This window comes from Pezoporus flaviventris, unplaced genomic scaffold, assembly GCF_033815535.1.
Source record: "Pezoporus flaviventris isolate CSIRO_AGI_PZ_B2104156 unplaced genomic scaffold, CSIRO_AGI_Pfla_v1 ptg000071l, whole genome shotgun sequence".
Classification (NCBI taxonomy): Eukaryota; Metazoa; Chordata; class Aves; order Psittaciformes; family Psittacidae; genus Pezoporus; species Pezoporus flaviventris.
Genome location: NW_026892619.1, coordinates 493,111 through 519,662, shown reverse-complemented (window position 1 = coordinate 519,662; position 26,552 = coordinate 493,111). Strand labels below are relative to the sequence as shown.

The 26,552-nt window shown below is 48.1% G+C and overlaps 1 protein-coding gene across 4 annotated transcripts in view; it reads right to left on the bottom strand.

Moving 5' to 3' along the window:
* The window catches only part of XPO7 (exportin 7), a 37,457-nt gene that overhangs the window by 7,947 nt on the left and 2,958 nt on the right, over positions 1-26,552 (bottom strand). The window contains exons 1-19 of one of the 4 annotated variants that reach the window (XM_061472580.1): positions 19,159-19,499; positions 18,876-19,022; positions 17,317-17,410; positions 16,781-16,947; positions 15,195-15,287; positions 12,941-13,045; positions 11,758-11,923; positions 11,135-11,208; positions 9,994-10,113; positions 9,426-9,572; positions 8,450-8,622; positions 7,615-7,808; positions 6,440-6,545; positions 5,089-5,224; positions 4,085-4,158; positions 2,960-3,040; positions 2,182-2,245; positions 928-1,036; positions 387-493 (exon numbers count right to left, since the gene is read on the bottom strand). In XM_061472580.1, the coding sequence (XP_061328564.1) occupies positions 387-493; positions 928-1,036; positions 2,182-2,245; positions 2,960-3,040; positions 4,085-4,158; positions 5,089-5,224; positions 6,440-6,545; positions 7,615-7,808; positions 8,450-8,622; positions 9,426-9,572; positions 9,994-10,113; positions 11,135-11,208; positions 11,758-11,923; positions 12,941-13,045; positions 15,195-15,287; positions 16,781-16,947; positions 17,317-17,410; positions 18,876-19,022; positions 19,159-19,218 (2,217 nt within the window). In that variant the 5' untranslated portion in view covers positions 19,219-19,499. Of the gene's footprint in view, positions 1-386; positions 494-927; positions 1,037-2,181; positions 2,255-2,959; positions 3,041-4,084; positions 4,159-5,088; positions 5,225-6,439; positions 6,546-7,614; positions 7,809-8,449; positions 8,623-9,425; positions 9,573-9,993; positions 10,114-11,134; positions 11,209-11,757; positions 11,924-12,940; positions 13,046-15,194; positions 15,288-16,780; positions 16,948-17,316; positions 17,411-18,875; positions 19,023-19,158; positions 19,500-26,552 lie in introns of those variants that run through there. The other 3 variants (XM_061472577.1, XM_061472578.1, XM_061472579.1) reach the window with 3 other exon arrangements.

Sequence of the window (26,552 nt, the reverse complement as noted above, 5' to 3'; positions counted from 1 at the left end):
CTGCTCCCACCCCAACAGGAATACAGCCTTTCTGTGCTAGATGCCAATCCCAGGTCAGACATAGTTCTTCCTCTTCAGTGCCTCTTTCATTTGAGCCAGTGCAGTGACAGTATTGGGGTTTTTCATTCCAAACAGAAGGAAAGCTGGCTCCAACTATGAACTCCACCTGCACCCCAAAGGGTACAAACAAGGTGCACCACTGCTTTCCCATACACTGGCAGGAAAGCCTCCATCCCTCCAGCATCTGCTTGTTTCATTCAGAAGAATGGCTCTCACTCTGCATGAGTTACTTGTTCTCTCATGTCTGCCTGAACTGAAAATGTCAAAGCCCCTGAGGGAAACAGCAGGGAGAGCACGGATAACAGGGAAGATCCTGCCCAACTTACTTTTGCCTCTTGTTCATTGAAAGTATTTGTACTGAACATCTGTGCCACAGTCTCAAAGGCAGCTGTGAGAGGAAGCATGAACTGCTCATACTGATCTTCATCTTCCCCTGAAAGAGAAAGAAAAGGAAATCAGGAAAGAGGGAGATAAGAAAGGAGGAAGCAGAGTGCACATCCTTGACCCTGACTCCTGCCTATGCTGGACCTGCAGAGCTCAAGGCAGAGACACACAGACACAGGTCTACTGATGCCAATATCCAGGTTCTAGATAAGGGTTAGAACAAACTGCCAAATCAGGAAAACATTGGGAATATTACAAAGGGAAAATTTCGCCCCAGTCTTGGTGCCATGTACCTGTGGCCTACTTGTACTCTGCGACATGGCATCAAACCCACTCTCAAGCTTCTCTCCCCTGCTTTTTCTTATCCCATTTGGCTTTTCTCATTCCCAGCATCCTTTCCTGAAGGAGCTCACAGCTCCCAGCAGAGCCTGACCCCCAAACCACAGAGTTTTTGCTCTGGTTCCCAGGAACAGACTCCAGTACCTAAATCCACCATGAGAAGACGCCCAAGTGCAGTGTAGAACGTAGTCCGACACCTCATGTCAGTCAGGTTGGACTGATTGTTAATACCCAGGAAGGAAAAGTGCTCACTCTGCAAAGGGAAGAGAAGAGATGGGTTAAAGGGGAACCATCACCCCGAACAGGCTCCTGGATTGAGGGCTGAGGAGCCCTCATTCCCCTGGCTGATGCCCAGCCAACGCAAGGATGAGAAGCAGGGAGGCACATGGGTACCTTGCTAACCACATCTGCCAGGCATCTCAGAGAACATACCACCAGAGGGCAACAGGCACCGTGCCCTGCCCACTGGCAAAGCCAGCAGTGCTATCTGTCATCTTTCATCTCAGAACTCCCCAAGACCAGATGAACAAGGAAGTCTTGCTTTGCCTCCAGAGCAGACAGGCAGTCTGCTCTCTTGGGACCCTGTAAGCATTAAATTGCTGAAAACCCAGTTACTCTACCATTGTTCTCCATGGAAAGAGTATCCCCAGATGATGTGCAGTCTGAATGCAGCTTCTGGACTAAACACAGGACATGGGACTGCCTGCAAAACATCTCCTGCTCAAGGAATACAGTGCCTGCTGCCGCTGGTCAATGCAAACCTGCTGGGTGTGGTGCTGGGAGTCATGAGATGACCACACGCACACAGAAGTGAGTTAGAAATGTGACACTTCACTGCTGGCTTTAGTTGCTCAGTCTGACATTCCTGATTTCAACCAGCAGCCCACGTGTGCACAATGAGTATCACCACCCTGGAAGTACCCCCACAGTGGCAGTGACCAAGGCCCAAGGCTGCTATCATAAGCACTGTAAGCCATGGCACTTCTTCCAAATCAGCACTTTCAGAATGAGAGCAGGAACAGTGAAATGCTGTTATATTTTTATATATATATATATATATATAATGCTATAAGTTGCACAAAGTGCTCACTGCCTGGCTGCACTGCCTGGCTGCAGCATTTCTCTCTGGAGACGGCTCTTTCAGTGGAGAGCAGAGATCCCCCCCATTAACACCTTGGGGATGAAAGGTACCACATAATTAGAGCCCCTCCAAATGGAACAGAGATGGAACACAGAGTATCCTGGCTCATACGTGGCATCTATTAGGATGGAAGCATCTGGGAGACAGGGAAGCTTCAGAAGTGAGTCCAGGTGTTAAACTGAGGGGATTATCTCAGCTGCAACAGGCAGATGGAGGAGGCTGCTGTGAGACAAGAAGCAGGAGGTGGAAGGACTCACCGTGTGATTGTTCAGCATGAACTGTACAGCGCTCAGCTTCACCAGCTTTCTAACACTGCTGTACGTAAATGGGGTGTTAAGGAAGCAGCAGAGTCAGCAGAAAACTTCTTAAAATGCTTGCAAAGGCAAACCTGGAAGGGGACTTATGTCTGTACTACTGAATACATTCTAGCCTCAATTCCACTTGTTTCAAGAGCAACTAAGTTGCATAAAGCTCTACTGCAGAGACCTGCAGTGACCATTTTTATTTACTCTGTCAGGAAGAAGACCATAAGACAAATTAAGTGCGGATGGAAAGCTACAAAATTATGGCCCAAAAGAGAAAACCTACATTATAGCCATCCACTGGAATTCCACAGCTAGATTTACATTAGATATTAGGCACAAGTTCTTCCCCGTGAGGGTGCTGAGGCACTGGCACAGGGTGCCCAGAGAAGCTGTGGCTGCCCCATTCCTGGCAGTGTTCAAGGCCAGGCTGGACAGGGCTTGGAGCACGCTGTTCTAGTGGAAGGTGTCCCTGCTCATGGCAGGGGATTGGAACTGGATGAGCTTTAAGGTCCCTTCCAACACAAACCAGTCTGGGGCTCTATGGATCTAGGCAAGACGCTGACCAAGTGCTCGCACTCTCACTCTGCTCTTCCCACTACCCAGAAGATGAGGTGGGTCAGAAATCTGTTCCACGCAGAGTGCTCCTGTTCCAGCTGAACATCTGGGTCACTCTTCCCCCATCCTGAGGTTCAAGTGCTCTGCAGACTCAACAGCTCTTCTAAAAGGATATCCAATGGAGAGGTCATTAAGCAGCTGCAGCGTCTTGGAGGTGATGGGCTCGCACCGACCCCAGTACTTCAAGTTGGTGATGCTAGGAAAGAGGACAATAAGGATGATCAGAGGGGTTTGCTTGGCTTCCCCTTTGCTGTGCGGCGGATTCTTCAGTTCAAGTGCCACCCAACATCATCAGCTCCACCCTCCACCGAGACCACAGACATCACAAGCCACAAAATATTGGTATAAAATTACTGTACTTACATTTGGTTGACTAGAAAATTATCCTTCAGATAATCTTCACTACTTGGGTCCCAAGCTACACTGGCCCATACCCAGGCCCTTGGAATTCTGTGGCACTCCAGGGCTGGTTTCTGCAGCAAGGGTAAGAGAATTCTGCGGCAGTGACTACATGCAGACGTATGCAATTCTGCACCTGCACCATCCACTGTCAGCTGCAGAATTCTAATAGCCCTTGCTCCTTCCAGGAGAGCCATTTCACCCCTTGCGGACAACGCATCACCCCCATGCATGTAAAGATGGGGGTGATGATATAGAAGTTGAGGGGGAGCTAGTGGCTGCACCTCACCAGGCACATGGCACTGGGTGTCAGCACTGGAGCTACTGAATTGGTTCAAAAACACTAATGGAGGCTGCTAAAGCCATGACAAAAAGCCAGTGGACAGGTCTGGTCCAGAGAAGAGCTGCCAAGAATAGGCCAAATAGGTGCCTACCAGAGTGGAGGAGTTTTAAGGAAGGACCTGCACTACTCTGGGACTGAACAGTACAGTCTGAAGGAGCAGTCCCCTCCCCATTGAGCTTTCGTGGCTGGTGATTGCCAATAGTCAAGTGATAGGGCATGAGTGCTTGAGGCTGTCCCCTCCCTGACTGTGGTTTTACTGAGCAGACACTGCAAAGAGAATCCGTTCTCCTGGTGTACAGCTTATTGTGGTGGCTCCACGACGGATAAATCAATCCTGGACATTGCGCGTGGCTCAGGCCCTGACAAAAGCCCGTGTTCTCTCCAGTAACCAGATGTTACTAGGTTTAGACTGAACAACACTCCCTTATATGCCAGTTCTCCTGGTAATACCTTCAAACAAACCCTGGAATCTGTGATGCCTGCATCAGGAACACTTACATTTTTCCTATGAAGACGCTCAGGACCATGGTCTCATCATTCAGCCCCAGGACCTCTGAGAGGCGGCGGTAGAGCTGGAAGGGGGAAACAACACCAATTAAAAGCTGTCAAGAAAACAAGTTCTGATCAAAGGTTCTTCTCTTGCCCTCCCTTTGCAGCACACATGCCTGGGGGGGGGGGGGGGCACATCTGGACTTTCCCAGACCACAAGCTTCTCTGTGCTGACTGGTCTGATCCAGACCAATACTCGCCCTCATCACTGCTACCTCTTTATATCCCTCGTCACAGCAGGTTCAGGTACTGTACACAGATACTGGAGCACTTGCTTTGCCTAAGGAAAGGGGATATCACTGTGCTCCTCCATCTGCAGCTTCATGCAGTATCTTAAGTGTATTTGTCTGGAACTCTTAAGCCCCTTGTCATACCACTGCTTCAAAGTCTCTGGGGTGGGGAAGGAAAGCCATATGTGACTGGAAAGGAAGAGAACCTGACTGGAGTGATGATGCTCCTATTCTTTACATGTTCTTTATTTAAAAAAGGTATTTTGCGTTTCTAAAGAGACATCAAGGCAAAGTCCAGTACATCTACAATTGCCTTGTGATGAAGAGGATGGATATTTATCTATACTTTGGAGCTGAGGAAGCAAGGTACAGATGCTAAGCTCAGGTTCCTCATAGGTGTATGAGGTGGTGCAACCCACACACTTCCACAGTTATCATTTGAAGTCACAGCAGAAACTCAGCAAGTCACAAAACTGAACACAGGTCTCAAGTTCCAGGTTGCTGCCATAGTCATGGGCTCTTCCTGACACTTTCAGAACCGGGTAGTTCAAAATCAGCTCAGAGTTTAACACTGGACACGCATCTAAACCACCTGGCACATGTCTGGAGTGTTTGCAGCTATAAAGAGGAGAGAATAAATAATGCCACTTGCTCTTATTTTAAAAGGGTAGGTATTACTGGACTTTGCATCACCACAGAGATGCAGCCAAGAGGACTGATTACCTTGGAAGACTTCTGCACCTGATCTCCAATGTAGATCTTGCGGAACTGCTCGAAGAAGCTCAGCATGGCAAGCTCCAGCTTCTCATTCCCTGCCTGTGCCAGGCGAGAGTCTGTCAAGTTCATCAGCTGCAGCACCCTGCACAGAGGGGAAAAACACACCTTGGAGAAGGACACAGGCAGAAAGGAGGGATTTCTGCTGTTTCCCGGCTGTGTACAACAGTATCTGTTACCTTCTGTGGGCATTGTGGGCCAAGAACTGATAAAACTGGTAAAACTCTCACTAGGGCACATTCCTCCTCAGCACAAGGCTGTTGTAAGGATTCCGTATCCCTTTAACAGGGATGCAAGGCCCTGGATTTAATTTGCTGCAGAAGTGACTTTCAGGTGCTTCAGAGCACTGCCCCATGACTGGTCCATCAAAACCACCTGAGCAATGTGCTCCCCTCACAAGAGCCAGACTCTAAACGCCAACCCCAACTTCAGCAGCAGCACTGCTGTGACCTGTGCACAGTGAGCAGGCCTGGCTGGCAAGGAAGGGGTGAAGGGATTTGAGGTAACACATATGCAGCAGAGCAGGGGAGCAAAAGCAATGAGATTCTTTTTGGCAAGTGCCACAAAGCACAAAGTGGGAAAAGATAAAACAGACTTTTCTGAACATCTCTCACATATGCTGGCTCTGAAGCAGCTGAAATATATGCAGGGTCTCACCACTTCCCCTTCAGTAACTCATCAGCTACATGGGAAGCCAGGGCTTGACGTTATCCATTGGCTCACCAACAAGCCAGCTTCCATACACTCCCAGTTACATCCTTTTCCTACCCTAGCTTCCAAGCGGAGCAATTTGGCTCTGGAGCAGAAGGCACTCAGTGTGACTCAAGGTCGCTCTACGTGTTCTCACATCCACAAAATAAAGCTTGCACTAGAGAGGATTTACAATCCCAAATATTTAGCATCGGTTAGATGATGTGTTAAAGCTATAGGAGAACTACAATATTCACAGTGTATTTATCACTTTGGATCATTAACTAGGAAAAAGACTTTTCCCCCCACCCCAGCAAATAACCATCATGCATTTAGTTCTGCTTCAATGCATGCAGTTAAGCCTGGTGTAATCCCCCTCTCACATGCTCTTCCTCCCTCATTCTCTTTCTCATGACCCACATCTCCCAATTTATCCAAGCCACAGCAGAAGGCTGCTGAGTGGCTCCAGCCAGCGCCCCAATCTCTTCTTCCAGGGTGGCCAATTCCACACTTGCTCAGTGACAAGAGGGGAAGAACATGGTGGCAGCTTCAGGAGGGCAATTCTTTTGTGGTCTTCAGTGGTGGTGCAGCTAGAAAAGAGCATCCCTACCGACAGACCAACTCGCCATCCATCGCATCCTGCTCATCCGTGCTGGCGAAGGAGACCCTGCCACCGATCACTGCCCCGATGATATAGACGAGCCATGTCAGGCGCCCTGCAACCAACAGACACATCACAACCAGCCCATCACAAGGAGGAAGGTGCATTTTGTTTTGGCAAAGGCAGGATTCAGAGGGAGGATCTTCCTGCTTTTGTGCCCATCTATACCCAAATTACTCCGTTTTCCACTTGCAGGCACAGCTTTGCTAGAAAGGAAACAAGAACGTGAGGTCTGCCTGAAAGATTTCATTATTTAAATCTATTCCACTGCAGAAAGCCACTTGTAAAACTGTGTTCAGGGTGTTTCAACACATGTAGACACCAGCAGGCAGTGTTTATTCTTTCAAAGTACATGTGGCTGGTGGAGAAGACAACCTCATGTGGAGCTTTGCCCACACATACAAAGAGAAATAAAGAAGTGCTGTGTTAGATCAGACAATACTGCTTCAAAAGGAAGAGGAACAGTTTCCACACCTGTGCTGATGTGCCTAACTCCTCCTCAGACAAGGAAGCCAGCTATGTTATCAGAGAAGGGGAATAACACAGCTAAACTTTAGCCTCCAAAGGAGCTGTTTCTTTACAACCAGGATTAAGCAATTCTCAAACCAACCAGCCAGGCAAGTACAAAACCTGCACGCTGAATGCACCCAACACTGTGGGCATCCTTCATCCTTCAGGCACCGGCATCAGCTGAAAACCTCACTCCCAGTTACTCACTACCAACAAGCAGCTGGAGGTCTCTGTCCCGTACTCAGTGGGGAGATTCAAATGAGCACTCCATAACCTGCCACTGACAAAAGAGGGAGGGGGCCAGGCAGTGCTGACCACCTCTGGATGGGGGAACATCCTCAGAACTCATCTCTGAAAGCCTGGGGAAGGAAGTGCTACATCTCCCCCCAAAAGGAATGGAGTCAGCTGTAGGACAGCAATATCTTCAGCAGCAATGCTGTGTCTGTCTACAGCCAAAAATATTCTACACCTTACGAGCACCACCCTGTTTGTGAGATCTGCCTCCCAGCTTTGGGTGCAGGGCTTTCACCATGAGTGCAGGCTTCTGACAGGGTGCTCAGGAGAACGGGCAACCTACTGCAAGCTCATAGGCCACAGTTCTCAAGCACGCTCACCTTCTTGTACAGCAACGTCCATGGGGCTGGCAGTGGCACTCTGCAGCAGCTCCTGGTAGGACTGGGCTGACTGGTCAAAGAGCTGCACGAGCAGAGCACAGGTCTTCTCGTACTCGCACCGGCCAATGGTGGACAGCTGATCTAGCTGCTGCTGTACAAGGCCAGTATCATCCAGTGGATCCTCCAAACCATCCCTAAGGAGCAAGAAAGCAGATTACAAAAGATTACACGAACCTCAACAGTAAGTTTACTGCAAACTCCAGAACCAGGTAACCGTGCTGTTAAGATACCTAAAACGGTATAAGCTGGTCAGTCTTCCTGAGGAGAGGCATTAGTTTATTTGATCATTTGTCTTCATCAAACACAAACACACACAAGGTGGAATTCATCCCACACCAGTTCAGGCATTAACAGTCCTGTAGGCTGCACTAACACTCAAAGGGAAAACAAAAGATACTTTTAGGTAATTTTGCCATCCTACAGCAGAGATTTAACAACCGAGTCACACTTTGTATACATATTCCTCTCTGCTGGCAGTGTAAATGGTATGCTGCAGATGTTTGATAAGATGAATTCTAAACATAACCAGAGACCACTCAGGTCAATCTCAGCCATTGGAGATTGAGCAAGGTCTCAAAAAAGCCATCTTAAAACAAACTTCAGAGGCAGAACATGCAGTTTAGGTGAACCAGCCTTAGGAACCAATGGTGACTCCCAGAACTTCCTGCAGCCATACCCATTTCTAAACAGGAATTCAGAATGGAAACACACTGGAGCCTGCTGTGTTAGCCTGGTGCTGGCAGGCAGGCTGCTGCCATCCCTCTGCTCTGCTTACCTCAGGATTATGTGCACAGACTCCAGCCTGGATGTGATGTAAGCTTTTGTGACTTCTGGGGTGTATGTTTCCAGCATGTGAGGCTCTGTGGCTTTAACGTAGGGCACTGATGCAGCCAGGCGCTGCCACAGGCTCAGCAGATAGTGAACGCTATTTGGGGCAAACTCCCAGTGCTGCAGGAGAAAGAGAGGGCAGGAAAGCAGGGAGGAGAGGGCGAGGAAACCAAGTTATGATCTTGGTTCTTCCACCCAGGTTATCTGCACTCACAGCACAGACAAGGCAGTATCTAGCAGCTTTAATACTGTGGGTGCCAATGTGAGCAACGAATTTTACACCTGAATGCAATGGGCATTATCAGCATCCAGTGAACACTGACAGACAATCCTTAGCTCCTGGGTGGTGCAGCTGAGCCAAAGTCTTTGGTCCCAAACTGCTGCTGAGCTCATGCTGTAGAGTGCTGTGAGCAGCTCCCCCAGTAGAATGTACAGCTTAAAGCTGTTTCCCAGATAAATATTAAGATTTAAGAGACAAAGGCATTATGCAAGCTATACAGTTTCCTTGACCATATTCTGTGCAGGGGTGCAGTTACAAGCTGTATCCACCAGTGGAAAACACAGTGAGAATATGGCATGATATTCATATTACAAGCAACCCCTTCAACTGCATTTTAATAGTGATTGATACATAAGTCTAAAAATAAATCTTATTTAACAAGCTGGGTTTTTTGCCCTCTGCTAGGACATGGGAAGGCTCTGGAAGCACAGCAGCTCTGCCTTCCCTCACATCCTGCTCCATTCAGGAGGAATTCAGAGAATCATCAATGCTTCTCCACAGGGTTCTGTCAGAGCCTGTGGGGCTTTGTGGTAAAATAACAGCAAATTACAGGGCAAAGAACAGCTAAGAGGGTTGTGATTTTGTTTGAAAAGAAGACAAAGGGCACGAGCACACCTCGAGGGGGAGCAGAACCACTCTGTACCTGCAGGCTGGTCACGGTGAAGTTGGCAATGAGTCGGATGACCTCGGGGTAGTTCTCCACCTTCACCAGCTCTCCCAGCTGGTAGTTGCTTTTCAACCGGGCCAGCAACCGGCAGAACTCATGGTAGTTGTTTGGGTCTGACAAACTCTGAGAGAAGAACAGGAGGAGAACTGAGAAACACTCCCCAGTGCTTGGTGGTGAGCTACAGGAGGTGCAGAGATGGTGGAATGGTAGGAAAAGGAAGAGAGCAGCAAGACGAGGGTGCTGACATGCTGGCACAGGGTGCCCAGAGAAGCTGTGGCTGCCCCATCCCTGGCAGTGTTCAAGGCCAGGTTGGATCAGGCTTGGAGCAAGCTGCTCTAGTGGAAGGTGTCCCTGCCCATGGCAGGGGGCTGGAACTGGATGAGCTTTAAGGTCCCTTCCAACACAAACCAGCCTGGGATTTTATGTTGCACCCTTCACCCCACTGCCACAAGTGGGACACACACATTAGAGAGTATTTTTGGTGAAAAAACATGATGCTGAGTAAGCAGGGACCCAAGTCCACTGCCTGCATCCAAATACTCACCTGGGGGTTTTCCAGTATTCGTTTAACTCCATCCACGAGATGAGATAAGAACTTTGCTCTCTCTGCGTTGTTGAAGAGGGATCTGCGCACAGAGGCTATCTGCACCAGGCAGGACAGGACCTGGAAGGGGCAAAGAATAAATAGGAAGGAATCAGAGCAATAAAGTGAACAGCACGTTTCCTTTTCATGACATAAGGAATCATTTCAGTCTGCTGCTCCTTTGCATGCTCTGGAACAGCTCCTTCTCTTTGCGGCTGTGTCATCTGGGTATGTCAAAGGTGTGTTCCAAACTCTGCTCCCAGAGATGCTGGGATTTCTTCAGATGGAGAATACAGATTGCATCAGACTGAACATGCCCCCGGATTGGCAGGGAAAGCTGCTGAACTTAACTCAGACTTGGAGAAGTATCGCTGGAGACAGAATGAAAGGCAGGAATAAAAATAAGTAAGTCGATCTCAACCCACCCTCTGGAATTTAAATCCAGAGTGAATTCCCAGGGTGCCACTGCAGTAGTAACAGGGTAGTGAATAGGATTTGGAAGAGCAGCAGCAGTTAGCTAGGACTGGCACCCTGCAAGCCTTACCCAGAGGCAAAACCTCATTCCCTCTGACCAGCTCTGACTGAGAAGTATTTGTCAGAGAGGGCAATGCCTGGCAGGCAGGTCTTTTTTTTCAAAGAAGAAATAATCCATCTTTCAGTTCAGCTGCTCTACTGGCCACTTCATCCAACTGGGACATGGCCTAGTTTGAAAGTGTGGAAGGAGAAAGTACATTGATCAGTTGTGCTCCCTACCTACTCGCAGTACGGTTTTAGGACTGACTCAGCAGTGCAGTGGGAATAGCATCCCTCAAAAAGGGGTGGCTGGGAGAGTGAGCAGGCAGGCTCCAAGCTATGGAAAGACAAGGAAGGGGGCTGGAAGCAAACAAGCTGCTCTTAGGTCAAATCTAAACCTGCAGATGCATCAAGATACAAGCAGCAGCACTGGATCCTTTGTCACTATGGCACATGGCAGTGTCATCAGTGTGGAGGCAGCTGTGTGAAGCCAGCCTAAGGCATTTTAATCACCAGTAAGTCTCCCAGATGAATCCTACACACACTGCCTGGTAGTGGAGTCTGTAAGGGAAATAAACACTGAACTTACCAGAGGAGAAAACGAAGGAGGGATGGAATGATAAAGATCAAAAAATAACTGAAGGGTTGAAGAATCCAGGAATGCTGAAAGAGAACAGAGCATTATACTGAGGACACCTCCATCTACTGCTTTCCATAGGTGTAAAGCTCAGCTTACCAACCATGGCATGTGTACTGTCATGTGAAGTACCACTCTAGGAACACATTCCCAAGGGATTTGACATTTTTACCCCATTTCCTTTCCTAGAAATAAAGTAAATCTCCTGGTACTTGCTGCTAAGACAAAATTATAGGGAGATATTTTAAGCACACAATCTGTGAAACTGCCTGCAAAGTGACTGGTGAGAACAGCAAGGATGCTGAGAGCAGGTGCCCAGTCACTTGGTACTGCCATTTCTAAAGCAGCCCAACCATTTGCTGTTTCCTGAATTGGCAGGTGGAAGACTGGAAGGGCAGAGGGTGTTTTTATAGCCCAAGAGAGCCAACCCCAACTGAATTGCTTTTGTAATGGCGCTAAGGAAAGGCTGGATTTTACACCTGACATCCTACATGGCCGTTTATTGCAGTACAGCAAGGGATGGAGCAGGTCAGCCCTGCTCTCAGCTGCTGTGGCGTAGATCACAGCCAGCTTACCTGATCTCCAACTAGTTGGGATCTGCACAGTGCAAAGATCATCTGAGGACTCGTCTGTTGATGTGCCAATGAAATCAAAGTTCAGGCAGTTGTGTGTGAGCTTAAGCAGCTGCATGAGCAGCCCGTGCTGGCTCTCATCGTTCAGGTTCAGGTTCTTCCCAGAAGCCTATAAAAGACATGGAATTACAAAAAGGAAAAAGAAATCAAGGTTGACAGCTGAGTCTGAGGCAGTAATTTAACTTGAAACAGGATGTGGCAATCATAAGGATCACATGCCACATGCACCAACACCAGTGATCACATACTTTCACAGGCAGCATGTGTATTTACATGCTTTATCTTCACAAGAGATGGATAAACAGCACTTTCTTTTTCACTCAGCTTGTACTGCACAGGAGGAAAACTAGCCAGGCTTGCCAGCATACAATCATACCATGAGATTCCAGAGATAAGGAAGTTCTTATTAAGGTTAAACACAAGAATACATTTCCTGCCTGAGGAGCACTTTGCAGCAGGGAATCCTGTTGCTCCACCTACCCCTCCTATGGAAATGAGGGCCTCCATTACTGCTGCACAGATGATCTGCACAAACCCTGCTCTGGTTACACACTGCCATGGGCAGGGAACACAGGGATACTCTCAAGTAACACAAAGAACTCAATGGACATGAAATGTCAGGTCATTTCACTGCAGCTGAAATGCAGCATTTGGGTCTGGGATCCAGGGACAGGCCAGCCTGCCTGTGCTTTGTATTATCACTCTGTACTTAAACCAAACCAAAAATCCCCAAACTAATAACAAAATAAACCCCAAAACTGCAGTCCTGATCCAGCTCTGGGGCAACAGCAGAAGAGGGACCTGGAGCTGTTGGAGCGAGGCCAGAGGAGGCCACGGAGCTGCTGCGAGGGCTGGAGCAGCTCTGCTCTGGAGCCAGGCTGAGAGAGCTGGGCTGGGTCAGCCTGGAGAAGGCTCCTGAAGGGGAGGCCTTAGAGCAGCTCCAGTGCCTAAAGCAGCTGCAGGAAGACTGGAGAGGGGCTTTGGCCAAGGGCCTGTAGGGACAGGACAAAGGGAATGGCTTTAACCTGCCAAAGAGGAGATTGAGAGGAGCTCTTAGGCAGAAGAGCCCAAAGCCTGTTACCCAACACGCAGCCCCAAAAGAGATGCCAAATGACAGATTCCTTACCTGTTTCAGTAAATTGCATGACAGCGTGAAAATATCGAACAAAGATGAATCACGGAAGGAAGAGGCTATTTTCCTGTGCTTGGTCAGTGGATGAGTAGTATCCGCCTGAGCAGAGAGAAAAGCAATGCTTAGACCTGAGGGGCAGAGGTGGAACAAGACCAGCAGGACACAGCGGAGCCCTGTTAAGCCCTGGGACACCCAGGTCTTCCTCCCCAAAGCGATGTCACACCAGTTGGCTACTCCAGGGGGATGCACTGTGCTATGGCTCTTCCATGGATAAAATCATACTGCTGATGACAGGACCTTCCACCTCCAATACTCACAGTGCAGCTTCCCTGCACCCTGCCTGACAGCAAGGGTGGGTTTACCCTCAAGTTCATTTCAATCTCTTCCAAAGCAGGATCAAAAGTACTTCAGTCATTTTAGAAACTCCAACACTGCCTTCTAAAGTGCTCCAAGCTCCTGAGAGTTCGATCCTATCTGAAGCCCTGGGCAGACACATGGTCAAGTCCCAGCAATCCTAATTCCCCTCCTGAACCTGCACAGATGAGAAGAAACTAGGAGAGTTAACCACTGCCAGCCAGTTTGGACTGTGCTGTACCTATCATAGCAAGCTCCAGTTCTGGACCTCTCACTGTAGCAGAATAAAAAGGCGAGATGAGATTCAAGAGGCAAATCCACACAAACTGCTTTATACTGGATAACAAAGTCTCCAGCTGGTTCAAGCAGAGGCACACAATGTGAAGCTCCACTTTCCTTATGCTTTTGTTACTACACCTCTTTTAACCTTAAATATGCAGCCTTCTCATCCAGCATTGCAGGAGTCTGCAGCTCTAACCACCGCAGACCTCACTTCAATGTATGAACCATCACAACAACCCCATGGAGGCTGCAAACAGTCCTGTCTCTTATACTGCAGGTGAGAAGGAGAAGAAGCCCTGCATCACCCAGCAGATCAGAACTGAACCTAAATTGCTCAGGTGCTCTAATGACTGAATTACCATCCCTTACCTCCTGCTATTAGATTTTAGGCTCTTTCAGGAAATGAGCCTTATTTCCTCTCTCTGTGGTCACTGCAGATCTCACGTGGGTCTGGGCTCACAGTGAATAAGCATTTCTCTTTTCCTTCACCAGGAGGCCACGTACCTTCCACCAGTGAACTGCTGCAGCACAGGGGATACTCAGCACCCGTGGGCAAGCCTGTGCAGTACTCACAGGATGAAAACTGAGACTTCCCAACAGTTACCAGCACTCTGCTTTATTTGTTCTGGGAGCTTATGGAACAAGCACCTTGGCAAACAGAGCTTGAGGAACTTCAACTGTCGTGCAGTGCAGTTGGAAGTTTCACCAGTTACCAAGAAAAGCCTGAAGAGAAGCCCCATGAAGGAGCTTTGGGGGGGGGTGGGGGTTGCCATGTACACAAGCAAGACCTCACTGATGAGTGGCCACGTTGGCACATTTACTATTTTGCAAGTAATGGCAGTTTTAGACTTTCCCAGATGAGTCACTGAATGCAGCCCTGAGCACTGGCTGGCACAGAGCACGCTCAGGAAGGAGTAGTAAACTGTGGCAGGTTTGATAGCCAAGAGCCTAGGAAGAGATTTCTGATCAGGCTTTAACTTCATTGCCTATTCTAGTATCAACCTGTAGAGACTGGAATTGGGACAGGTGCCAGCTTCTGTGCTGCCCATCCTCCTGCAAGCAGGAGTGTAGCACTGGATAAAGATGTTGACAGAAACAGAACCATTTCTAGAGGTCATCACACTTGCTTCTATCCCTGATGTAAGGAGGTGAAGGACCAGCCCCTGTGGAGATGGAGCTGGGGTTGTACAAAAGCCTGGGCATGGAAATGGTCACAGGGTGCCCAGAGAAGCCGTGGCTGCCCCATCCCTGGCAGTGTTCAAGACCAGGCTGGACACAAGGCCTTGGAGCAAGCTGCTCTAGTGGAAGGGGTCCCTGCCCATGGCAGGGGTTGGAGCTGGAGGAGCTTTAAGGTCCCTTCCAACACAAACCAGTCTGGGATTCCATTCTATCTCAAATCACATCAAAATATGGGAGAAGATGGAAGATGCCAGTGAAACAAAACAGTTTCTCAGGACAGGAGGTTTCAGCATCTCACAACAGTGACTGGGTAAAAACAACAAAACAAAAAAGAACACCACCCAACACAACATCCCCACACCAAAACCCAAACCAACCCCCAACACCACACAGCAGGACACAACAATATGAATGAGAAAATTGGGACACTTACTTCACTGAGGAAGGCTGTAGCACTTACTTGATTAATTTCATTAGTTAGTTGGGACAGGATTGTCACTCCTATGATGCAGTGCTCTACACTATCCTGGGAAAGCAAAGGGACAAGGAATGCAGTTAGCAGTGCCAGGGGGTTATGAAGCTTCACCAGCATACAAACACCTTTCTGCTTGGAGACACGTTTGTGTACAAGTGCTTTACCTTTGTAGAACTGTGACTGGAAAAACGCCACGAGCAACCCCAAAAGAGAATTTTAAACATGCTTTTGAAATGCAGGATTTTGCGAGCAATGCAAAGTGGTCTGAAGAGCTGGGTGATAGGAGCTAATAAAACCAGGCTCCTTTCATTTAACGGTTTAATCAACCATTTTGTGCCTGAGCTCTGAAAGGGTTTGTTTTCCAAAAGTCAGTTTCATGTTAGCAGAGGCTCTGTGGGAACCTGACTATTAAAACTGCCAGATAAACTCTCCCTTCTAAACTCCAGGCCTCAAACACCACAAGCAGCAGCTGACCAGGCTTCTCCAGCCACCCTCCTGCCACACAGAGCCCATCTCCCAGTCAAGGGACTCCATTCTCCATAGCCTGCTCAGCCTCTGCCTGCACTGGAGACACCCAACAAGGGGCCAATTGTGAGCTGAGCTTGTCACAGACACCTCCTCTCTGGGAACGTTAATCCATTTATCAACTGACTGAAGAGAAACAACCTGTGTTCTTCCTTTGCCCCAGTTTCTGTTCTGCAACTAATAAATGATGTTTCCTTTCCCAGCTCCACCTTGCTTTGCAGACCCCCATCTCAACTTGGCTGCAAGAGAAACTGAGGCATACTTAGGCCTGGGACATGGTCACTTCTTTCCTGGACCAGCTCCTGATGACAGTCTTGGTATTTACATGATAATATCTGATAGAAGCCACTGGCAAACCTTGCTGAACCACAGCTTTAAAATCAAGAGCAGCCTCCTGTACACTAGAGTAGCCAGAACAGGAAACCTAAGCAGGCAACCTTCCACCTACACAAGTCTTTTGGGTTGGGAATGAATCCCTTACACTGTGGTGGTAGCACGTATGTTTATGAACTAAGAGGCTCTTAAAGACAATTTGAAACAGGAACATGTTTAACACGCTAGTTTTGGGCTATATTTTGTTATGATAACTCAGCTAAATATCTAACACCATTTCCAGGCATGTGTCACCCTTGCAGTGAAGGGAAGCAAGTCAAGCATGGCACATTATTTCCCTCCTAGACAATGAACCCACGTGTTTACCATTTTGCACTCATCAGCAGGGTGTACTGAAGCTTGAAAGAAGAATTGTGCAACTGGAACGCTAGAAGATGGGTCTTAACCACTGCATACTAATGGTGGCAGCATCCAGAAATAAACCCCTGCCACACCAAGCTTCAAGCTGTAAACCACTGACCTGTCCTGCCAGTTGTCAGCTGCTCAGCCCTGGCAGTCACTATTCCACCAACAAATGCCCAGATGAAGGGCTGCACAGAGGATACTGAGGTGCTACACAACAGCTGGAAGAGCACGGACTTGCAAGTGCCACAAGGTGTGTATTCATCTCACAAAGAAAATCTGACCTGTAAAAACCTTGTGACATCTGTGATCACGTTCCTGAAGACATATTCATCCTTCTGACAGTCAAACCAGCCCAACTTTGTGATCCTGGCATACAACTGGATTAGGGCTTGCGTGACAAACGTTGCCAGCTTTGGCCTCGTGGCAAGGTAGTTGAGCACATAGTTCCCTGAAACAGAGAATAAGTATCTGCAAAGGAAAACTTGGCAGAAGGGACTGATGATAACACTGCTTTAGGAAAGCAGTACAAAAAATAACCAGTAGCAGGTCAGATACAAATATTGACCTTTTACTTGTACCTTTAACATATGAAAGCTGCGGAACAGATCTGGGAAGTGGTTAGAAGCAGGTGAAAGTTCTGCCCTACAAACCCTTGATACAGAACTCTTGATACACAGAAATGTTTCTTTGCCTTTCGGGCATCCTGTACCTCAGAATGTCCATGCAAAGCCCAGTAGGTTGCAGAAAACCTCCCAGCCATGGTGAAAGCCCACAGGACATTCCCATTAGTGTGATTAGAACTGAGGCTTGCACTTACGGATATCTATTCGCTGTTCCAATGGTAATGGGTTGTTTGTGCGTGACACGAGCTTGGTAAGGCAGGTAGCTGCCAGCAGCTGGGAGTAGGATGACTGCAAAGAGAAAGTCAGAAAGCAAAACACAAGGAAGATTTTACTGCACATGTCAGATCAGCAGCAGTGCTGGGGTTTAAGCCAATTCCTCTCTAGAAATTTGAGTTTAAAGCATTCATTTCATTGGTAAATCTCAATACTTTCCATAGCATTTATTCTGTGTTTAGAGACACTAAAGTAAATCAAATTAGTGTTTGAAGTGTTAAAGAGCTTTTGAAAATCAGAAGACAACAGAACCACCACTGAAGGCCGGAGTAAACTGCAAGCATCAAACTACACCAAGTTACCTTAAACACCTGGCTGGAAAAGCCAATCTGCCCTCTGAGCCATAGGAGTACATTACTGTGCCTTAAGAAGCATTTGTAACTTCCGCTTGACCACTAAACACAGGTAAAACTTTGCTTCTCCCAGCACAGCACAGGACCACTGAGCTGTAACCTAAGTCAGACTCACAGATGAGGGCAACCAACTACCTCAAAGCCTGGCTGCACCCGACTGCAGATCACAGCCGGGGAGATGACAAGCATTCTGCATGCTCATTTCTGGAATATACATACTGCAGAAAGCTGAGTATCCAAGGTGCAGGAGATCCAACATTCCCAAGGATAATGGCGATAAATCAGATCCAGACTGAACAAAAAAACCCACAACCCTCTGGCAAGGGTCGGAGGGGCAATGGATCACACACAAAATGAAATTGGGCTGTAGGAGCTCCTCTAATTATATATCTAAAACTTGATTTATGCTCAGGTAAACCAGTCATTAGCTCGAACATAAACGCTTCAATCAGTTTGGTTTGGACTTCAAGTTGAACCAAATGTGGAATCCTTTGCTGTGTGTACATTTGCTCAGCCTGTTAAACATTCTTTGTGCTGATGCAATGTAAGAACCCAATGGCCACTTCAAAAAAGAAAGCTGAAAGCACCAGGCACGATTTACTGCTGGCATCTCTGACATCCTTTCTGTTACACTAATTCTAAAGCACATGATCTGATTTTCCCTGTGTTAAACTGCTAGATTATTAAGACAACACTATAGCAGGGAAACATTCCAATGACACATTCCAGAAGCAGCACTGCTGGCTTTATCCCCACTGCACCTCTTTACACACACCAGTTTCTTCTCCCCAAAGCCTCCAGAGCAGGCAGCAGTTCCCACAGTCTTTGAAATACCACTGCCATAATAATGTTTTCAACTTGAAGCTTGCCGTGTCTCAGGAAGCCTGGGAGGAACGCAGCAAGGCCACAAGACATCAGAATTGACAACTATTTGTAGGAACCACTGCAGCAGCAGAATTAGCCATCAGAGCCAGCGCTTTTTTGGCACAGGCTGCCCATGGATTGAGATACATGAGAGCACAGAAGGTATGGGATATAAACACTGCATATCACACCTTGAGGCTGTTTCCCTTATCAATGCCCAAAACACCAAGACACCCTCTGGACAATTATATTGCTTTACATACACTCCCTCTTTCTAGAAGCAGCTGGCACTTGCTCAGGCAGTCGGGGCTGTTGGTGAACTCAACCAGGGCTTTCTCTGCCTGCAGCCGTGTCGCGGTGTCTGTGGTCTCATAGAGCTGCTTGCACAGGTTCTCTAGCTGGGCTAGGCTCTGGAACACAGGAAAACACAGCAGTTAGAAACAAGAGGGGTTACAGTTCAGTTATGCAGCAGTTTAACCCGGGTTATAGGGATGTATATACATATACACACGTACAACTTCACTGTCTGCACAAAGAGAAACACACCTCACCACATGGCTTCTGGGGTCTGGAAAACCTTTTACACCTCATCCTGTAACGTATCATCCTAATCTAGTGAACTGAAGGGAAAAAAAAACATCCTCAAGTCTACCTTTTCTGTCATCCAGGGTCAAATCCCTACAAACTTCATTTATATTCCCTTTGCAGGGCATCATAAGGGAAGACTTCAGCATCCTGGGATGTTGGAAGGATCTTGTGTTAAACCTTCACATGCAAATACCTAAAGCAGAGCAGAGCAAATGAAGAATGAGATGGGAGCCTTTGAGCAGCATCTCTGTGAACACTTCTGAAGGGAAATAAAACTACCAGGCAGACTCTCTGTGCTCAAACAACTGGAAAATACTTGCCATAAGCTGTGATCCAGGCAGATGGTTTCCCCCAGTGAAATCTTGGGTCTCCTAATGAAAAAGTGACTTCCCAGATGGATAGAAGTATTCCCTCGGGTTCCTGCTGCTACATTAATGAGCAGGTATTTTCACCTGCTTTAGGGCTCTGTTCTGAGCTTCCAGAGGTGAAGCATTACAAGCTCAGCAGAACGTCTGTGCTCTGTATAAGAAGGATATATTGCCTGCTGGGTTTAGCTTCCGAGGAGAGAGCTCTGCGAAGCCGAGTTGCTGATGGGGTCAGTGGTGGCTCCACTCCTACACAAGCACAGCAGCTCCATGCCAAAAGCACACACAAGCTCTGGATGCTTGGATGCTGAGATGATCGTTGGATAAGACAGTGTCAGAAGAAACACAGGGGGGACCCTTTGCAGATTCCCTTACCTTGAACCATATTCCAGAGCTCTGATTTGTTTATTCTTTTAAATAATCACAGAATCCTGGAATAGTTTGGGATGAGCTTAAAGCTCATCCAGGTCCAACCGCCTGCCACAGGCAGGGACACCTTCCACTAAAGCAGGTTGCTTTAAGGTCTCTTGCAAACCATTCCAGAACTCTATGATTTTCAGTGCCCGTCTGGAAAGCTGGAGATCATCCGCACAAGGGGCGGCAAGGGGCAGGGATCATTTCCCTACAACCACTGGGCAATACTTACTCTTCCAAGAAAAAAAAATACTCTTTCCTGTAACGATTATGCAGGGCAGGAGCTCTGCGCACTCCAGATAAGGCCTAAGGCATGAGCCAGCAGTGTGTGAAACGGGGAGACTGGCATCCTGCTAGCACTGCACACATGGGCTGTATCACCAGTGAGGGGAGGAGCAAACCAGCACCGAGGACAACTACCACTGACCCAACCTCGTGGTTATTGCTCCTTGGAGAAGGAACAGCTCCCAAAACTCTTGGGAAAAAGAACCGGGTCCTCTGCACCTCAGGAAGGCAGAAGGTGGCGATGGGAGCTCAGGGGAGCCCATGGGGATTCCCAAGTGTGTGGCAGCCCTCGGGACAGGATTTTGGGAGAAGTGCTGAGTCCCAGGAGGCAGGCCCAAGTGGCCGATAGCTCCTTCCCTGCCAACTCCTGGCCTTCCGAATTGCTCTTATCGGCTCCTCACAGGACAGCACTGAAATCCCAGGATTTCCCTACAGCTGCACACACCATATTCCAGCAACACAAACTACCACAACCAAAGTACTGATGCAATAAAAAATAAACCCCACTTGGTCCATTTTCTGCCATACATCACACCATAAAAGCTAAATGACAACCTGAACCGCCGGTCATCTCCCAGCTAGGAGCACATGGCTCCAATTCATACTGAGAAGCCTAAACTGCCACAGAGCTTCTCATCAAAACCTCCAGGGATGGAAGTTTTATTGCAGCCCAACAACCTGCAGAGAGCCAGGGGCTCCTTCTACCAAAGCCCTGCATGGGGAAAGCTCTGTCCACACAGGCTGCACAGTCCAGAGCAGGAATTCCCAATCCAGCCTCCCAGGAGCTCTGCACCACATCAGACACTGAAGATATAAGTTTTCCTTCATCGATGGCACCCCTTGCTCACAGCCTCAGATGTTTGGGCACTCAGCAGCTGTGAAGCTCGGAACAGAGAAGTAAAAGCCTAACCCATCAATCTCATTTATAGTACAAGCTACAAATACAGCCCTTCACTGCTCACTGTTTTCCCCATGGTGAAGACAACGTGTGATCATCTTTAAAATGATAAATACTACAAGGTGAGTAACAGCTACCTAAAAGGAGTCCCAGGGGAAGGCTGCAGAATTGATCCTATATTACATGGCTGCTTAAGCACTGCTCTTCCCATCCAAAGGCTGCAGTAAGCTCTGGGCAGGTTTAGTTCATCAGAGTTTGACTTGGCCACACTGAGAGTTCCCACTTCAGAACACTGAGGAAACACACACTGGTGTGCTTGAGATGGCAGAGGCAGACAGTGAGCAGGAGCCAAGAGCCAGCCCTGACTGCTCAGGGTGGAGCAGGCAAGCAACAACCCCACAGATTCAGCATCTGCACTGGAGTGTTCTGGCTTAACAAGATCCTTCCAAACTCTGCTGCTGGTGGTGGTTCTTATATCCTAAAGGATGTGCATGTAGATCCTCCAGGCATACATTGTTTCCAAGACATTCCCTTCCTCCTTCCTTATGGTTAGTGACTCCCTGAGCCAGAGAGCCTGCAACATGTTTAATACAGTTATTTTTGTCCCAAGCACATTCATCCATTTTAGTATCCCCCAACTGATTCCCCCATATGTTGGAATCAAAGTCAGGCTCTGCAAGCGCTGGGGCAGGCAATGAGGGATTTATGTCCCTGCTCACTATGGGCATGCAGCAGCCCCAGCAGCACTTACCCTTGCACCTCCAGGATGGGGCACCCCAGTGGTGGGAAGAGACCATGACCCATTTTTCCTTTGCCTTGAACACTTTATGCCTAAGGAATATTTATTATAGGAGAAGTGCTGGAGCAGCTCTGCTCTGGAGCCAGGCTGAGAGAGCTGGGCTGGGTCAGCCTGGAGAAGAGAAGGCTCCTTAAGGGGAGACCTTAGAGCAGCCCCAATGCCTAAAGGGGCTCCAGGAGAGGGGCTTTGGACAAGGGCCTGTAGGGACAGGCCAAGGGGAATGGCTTTAACCTGCCAGAGGGGAGACTGAGATGAGCTCTTAGGCAGAAGCTCTTCCCTGTGAGGGTGCTGAGGCACAGGGTGCCCAGAGAAACTGTGGCTGCCCCATATCCCCTGGCAGGCGGTTGGAACTGGATGAGCTTTAAGGTCCCTTCCACCCCAAACTATTCCAGGATTCTATGGACAGACACAATGGTCCAAAGCATCAGCTTTTGGAGTCAACAGGGATTAGAGCATTGAGGGAAACGTGCTGTGCCTGAGGAGAGGTGACATTGAATCACGTCGCCTCGTCTTAGTTCAGTAAATCAATGTTAAAGCTCGCTCATTTCTGGAGCAATAAATCACATCCCGCTTTGAAGAAACAGCCTCCACACCATGACAGATCTCTACTAAACTCAAGACAGCCAGTCCCGAGTTCAATCCCCACTGATGCTGTTGAGGCAGTCATGAGAGATCCCTGTGATGTAACACCTGGGAACTAAGGAGTTCCTCAATTCTACCCCAGGCAAGGCCTTTCTCCCAGTGGGAAGACTCGGCAGGCCCCTGAGCAAGGATAGCAGCACAATCAGTCTGCTAACTGCAGCAAGGAGGTTCTCCTCCACATCTGAGGATAAATAAGGAGAGGCTGGAGCAGCACCAACACCTTTGCTCCAACAATGGGAGCATGAGTCACTCCTGGCTTTCTTTACTTTTTCATTTAACATGCCACAGCTAATACCCCGCTGCAGTGTTCCATGGATGTTCCCGAGCTGCTCATTAACATCGTATCTCTCTTGGTAGCTGCATCTCTGACCATATGAGCTATTAAAGCTACTCCAGGACTGCTCAAACTTACTCTCCAGAAACAGCAAAAGGAATCAAGCAAAATCCCCTTCAAATCACTGGTGAAACCAGTGTCAGGCACAGACATTACTGAGTGCCAGAGGAGAAACAACAGAACTGGCATTTGCCAGTACAATGTCCTTGGACTCTAACTCCTGCAATCACTGTGTTCACAAACCCTCTGAATGGGCAATACAAGGGCAGAGTTTTCCAAGAGGAATTCAACCAAAATACTCCGATGCTACAGCAGCAACACCCTTGTCCAAGGGGAGTACAGGAGAACACTTCAGTCAGGCTGATGGGTGCTGGAATGAGCCATGTAAAAGGCATGCTGAAGTGCCAAACATCACTGAAAATGCCACTGCAGGACAGTCATAAATGCCTTCCAGATGGAGAGTTGTGAGTCCACAGGGGGCATCATGGAATGGTTTCGTCTGGAAAGGACCTTAAAGCTCATTCAGTACCAACCTCCAGCCATGGGCAGGGGCACCTTCCACTAGAGCAGGTTGCTCCAAGCCCCATCCAAGCTGGTACATGGATGCAGAATAACAAATTAAAAGGATAGGAAGGAGTTTAAGATGACCCTGAAGTGTGGGTATTTAGCAGAAAAACGGAGGCTATTTCTTTTATAAACTGACCTTACAACATGAGAACACACAGAGTCTGCAGGAAATCCTGCTCCAAGAGAGCAGAAGTTCTGCATTACAAGAAATCAAATTAAGATGCTACTCCAGATAGTGTCTTCATCAGGCAGGTAAGGACACAATTTGCCTGTCAGATTCTTGTAAATACCTTCTGTTTGATTTGCTTGTTCCATTTTCTTGTTCTTGTGTTATTCATAAACTACACCAGAATACGGAACAATGCATTAAAAGCTTTAATTTGAAAACTGCAGCTCAGAACCCACAATTACACTTTAAACTATGCAAGTGCTGTGAGCAGCGGGCTTTTATGCTATACCCACAGCCTGAATGATCTCAAGTGAGGGGAGAAGGCAGAAGGCAATTGATGAAGGGTGAAACGTGGTTTTCTCTTCCAGTGCTAAAGCACAACTTTTTGCTTTGAGCTGGGTGTTGATTTTATGCATGGAAAGCATGAGGTAAGTCCTGCTAAGCCAGCACACAGCAGAATGTTTAACCAGCGCAATACACTACACGCAGCAGCATCCTGGCACGATGCTCTTCTCCACCCACCTGCAGCATGAACAAAACTGCAGAACACACATCCCAGAGCAGGTAGACAACAGAACACATCCCACAGTGCAATCACAGGGCAACTGCACCCAAAACCAGGTTAAATTGACAAAGAGCTGCTAAAAATTACTTCTTGTTCACAGCACTCCGCTCCGGGGTGTTACTGCTCTGAGGTGCAGCACGTATTTCAGCCTGGAGAAGTACTTCTGCTTCCAGAACAGGACAACAGGCAAGGGGAGGGGAGAAGGAAGACAAGGATCAGACTATCAAAGCACATTTATAATGGAGATCTTACATCACCTGATATTCAAAGTCTGCCACCAGTAAGATGGCAAGCACCAGAGCGTGAAGCTGATGTTTTACCCTGACCACACCAGGGCAACGAGCTTCCCGCTGGCAACCCGTGACCAGAGTTAGCAGAGACCATGCACAAACTGCACCTTTTGTCCTTAATGACAAACAAACCCAAAATGTCAAGCTTCTGCTAAGGTATTTTCTGGGTGGTTTAGCAGCTATCTTCCAACAGCATCCTTTATTAGTTTGGTAGAAGCAACCCAAACATCCTGTCCCTGCAGGGACAGGCCAAGGGGGAGTGGCTTTAACCTGCCAGAGGGGAAACTGAGATGAGCTCTTACGCAGAACTTCTTTGTGAGGGTGCTGAGGCACTAGCAGTTTCAAACTCTCCCCTCCAAGGTTTAAGTCCTATATTCCTTGCACAGTCAGTAACAGGGCCAGAAAGGATCTACCAGCTGCTGAATACCTCCTCAGTGGGCTCTGCCTCCAGGCTCTGCCACTTGTGTGAGCAAAGGAAGAACAAATTCCTTCTTGCAAATCAAAGCTGCAGCTGCACAGAGCATGCACAGGGCCAGGCTGCATCAGCACTACTACTGCACACCAAGCCAAAGATGCTCCAGAATTATGTTGGTTAAACTAAGTGTAACCTCAGACACAGGTAACACTCTTAAAAACCCATGCAGAGTCTTGCAGCTAAGGCACATGACCAGAAAGCACCACAAACTATTCACAACAGCCACCTGGAAACCACAGCTGAGAAACAGGAAGACAAAATTTACCATTTTGCTGGTGATTTAAGCAGTAAATGTAACTAACTTCAGCAGACCTGAGCCCCAGACTCACAAACCACCACTGTGCTGCCCAAACCAAGAGCAACGCAGCACTATTAAGACTAATAAAGTTCTTGAGCTACAGAGCATCCAGTGTTCTCTTAAAATGATTAAAATGAACAAATCCTCCTTAATTGTATTAGTGTTGGCCCCCGGAGGGAACAGCTTGGTTGCTAACGGAGAGAGAGACCAGGCATCTGAGAGCAGGCTCCCAGCCTGACCTGGCCACTCTCCTGCCCTTCTTTTCCTGCTATGGCAGTACCCAGCTCACAGCAACCCAAGCTTTGGCTCTCCTCTGTGCTACAGAAGGGGCTTTGAGATGAACTGCTGCAGATGGGACTGCAACCTAACATAGAGTAGCTCCAACTCACTGAATCCAGTGACAAAGCTTCCCCCAGGTCAGGGTTTCACCCTGAGCCTGGCTTTCAGCAGGCTGCTGCTGAGCATGAACACCCATAAAGCCAACACCTTCTCCTTTCCCATCTGGGATGCTTCAGAGCACCATCCTCAGGAGCAAAAGCACTGCTGTCACCCCAAGCTATGCATGGGACACCTCGTCTGCTACCTAAGGCACCTCCGAAGTACTCTCCAGATGCTGGCTGCTGGCCATAGAGTCCCCAGAGCTGCAAAGGAGCCACTTTTCTTACACTGAAGTCTGGCTGCCAAGATGCTGAGATACTGAAATGCAACTGTACACCTCTGAAACCCAACTCCCAACACACCTCCCACTGGAATTCTGCACTGAGCATCCCAACAGAGCACTTTAAAACAAGCACATAACTTGAAATAATAAAAAAGGAGCCTAATGTGCAAAAGAAATGCTGCCAGCTCTATTTTTAGGCAAACCAGTGTTTCTACCTCCCCAGGTCCAGAGTGTTCCCTTGGGCTATTCCAAGACCAACCCAAGTCCTTAAGAGCTTTCAGTGAATCCGATGACATGGAGGAGGTAAAAGCTTGAACTAAACCAAACAGAAAAGTGTTCTAAACAATCTGTATTTGGCAGCAAGTGCAAGGGGCTGGAGATCTCAACCGGGAAACAGGCAACCTGCGCTCCAGGGTTCCCTCTGCAGCAAGCTGGATGTTAGAGATTCCCAGGGCCAGATCTGAGCTTGTGCCTAAGCCAAACCAACATCCTTTAGAATATAGAAACACAGAAAGGAAAACATCTTTGGGTCCTGGGAGGGATGGAGAAGGAATTGCCATAGGAAATGGTCATAAAACCCAACACGTGGT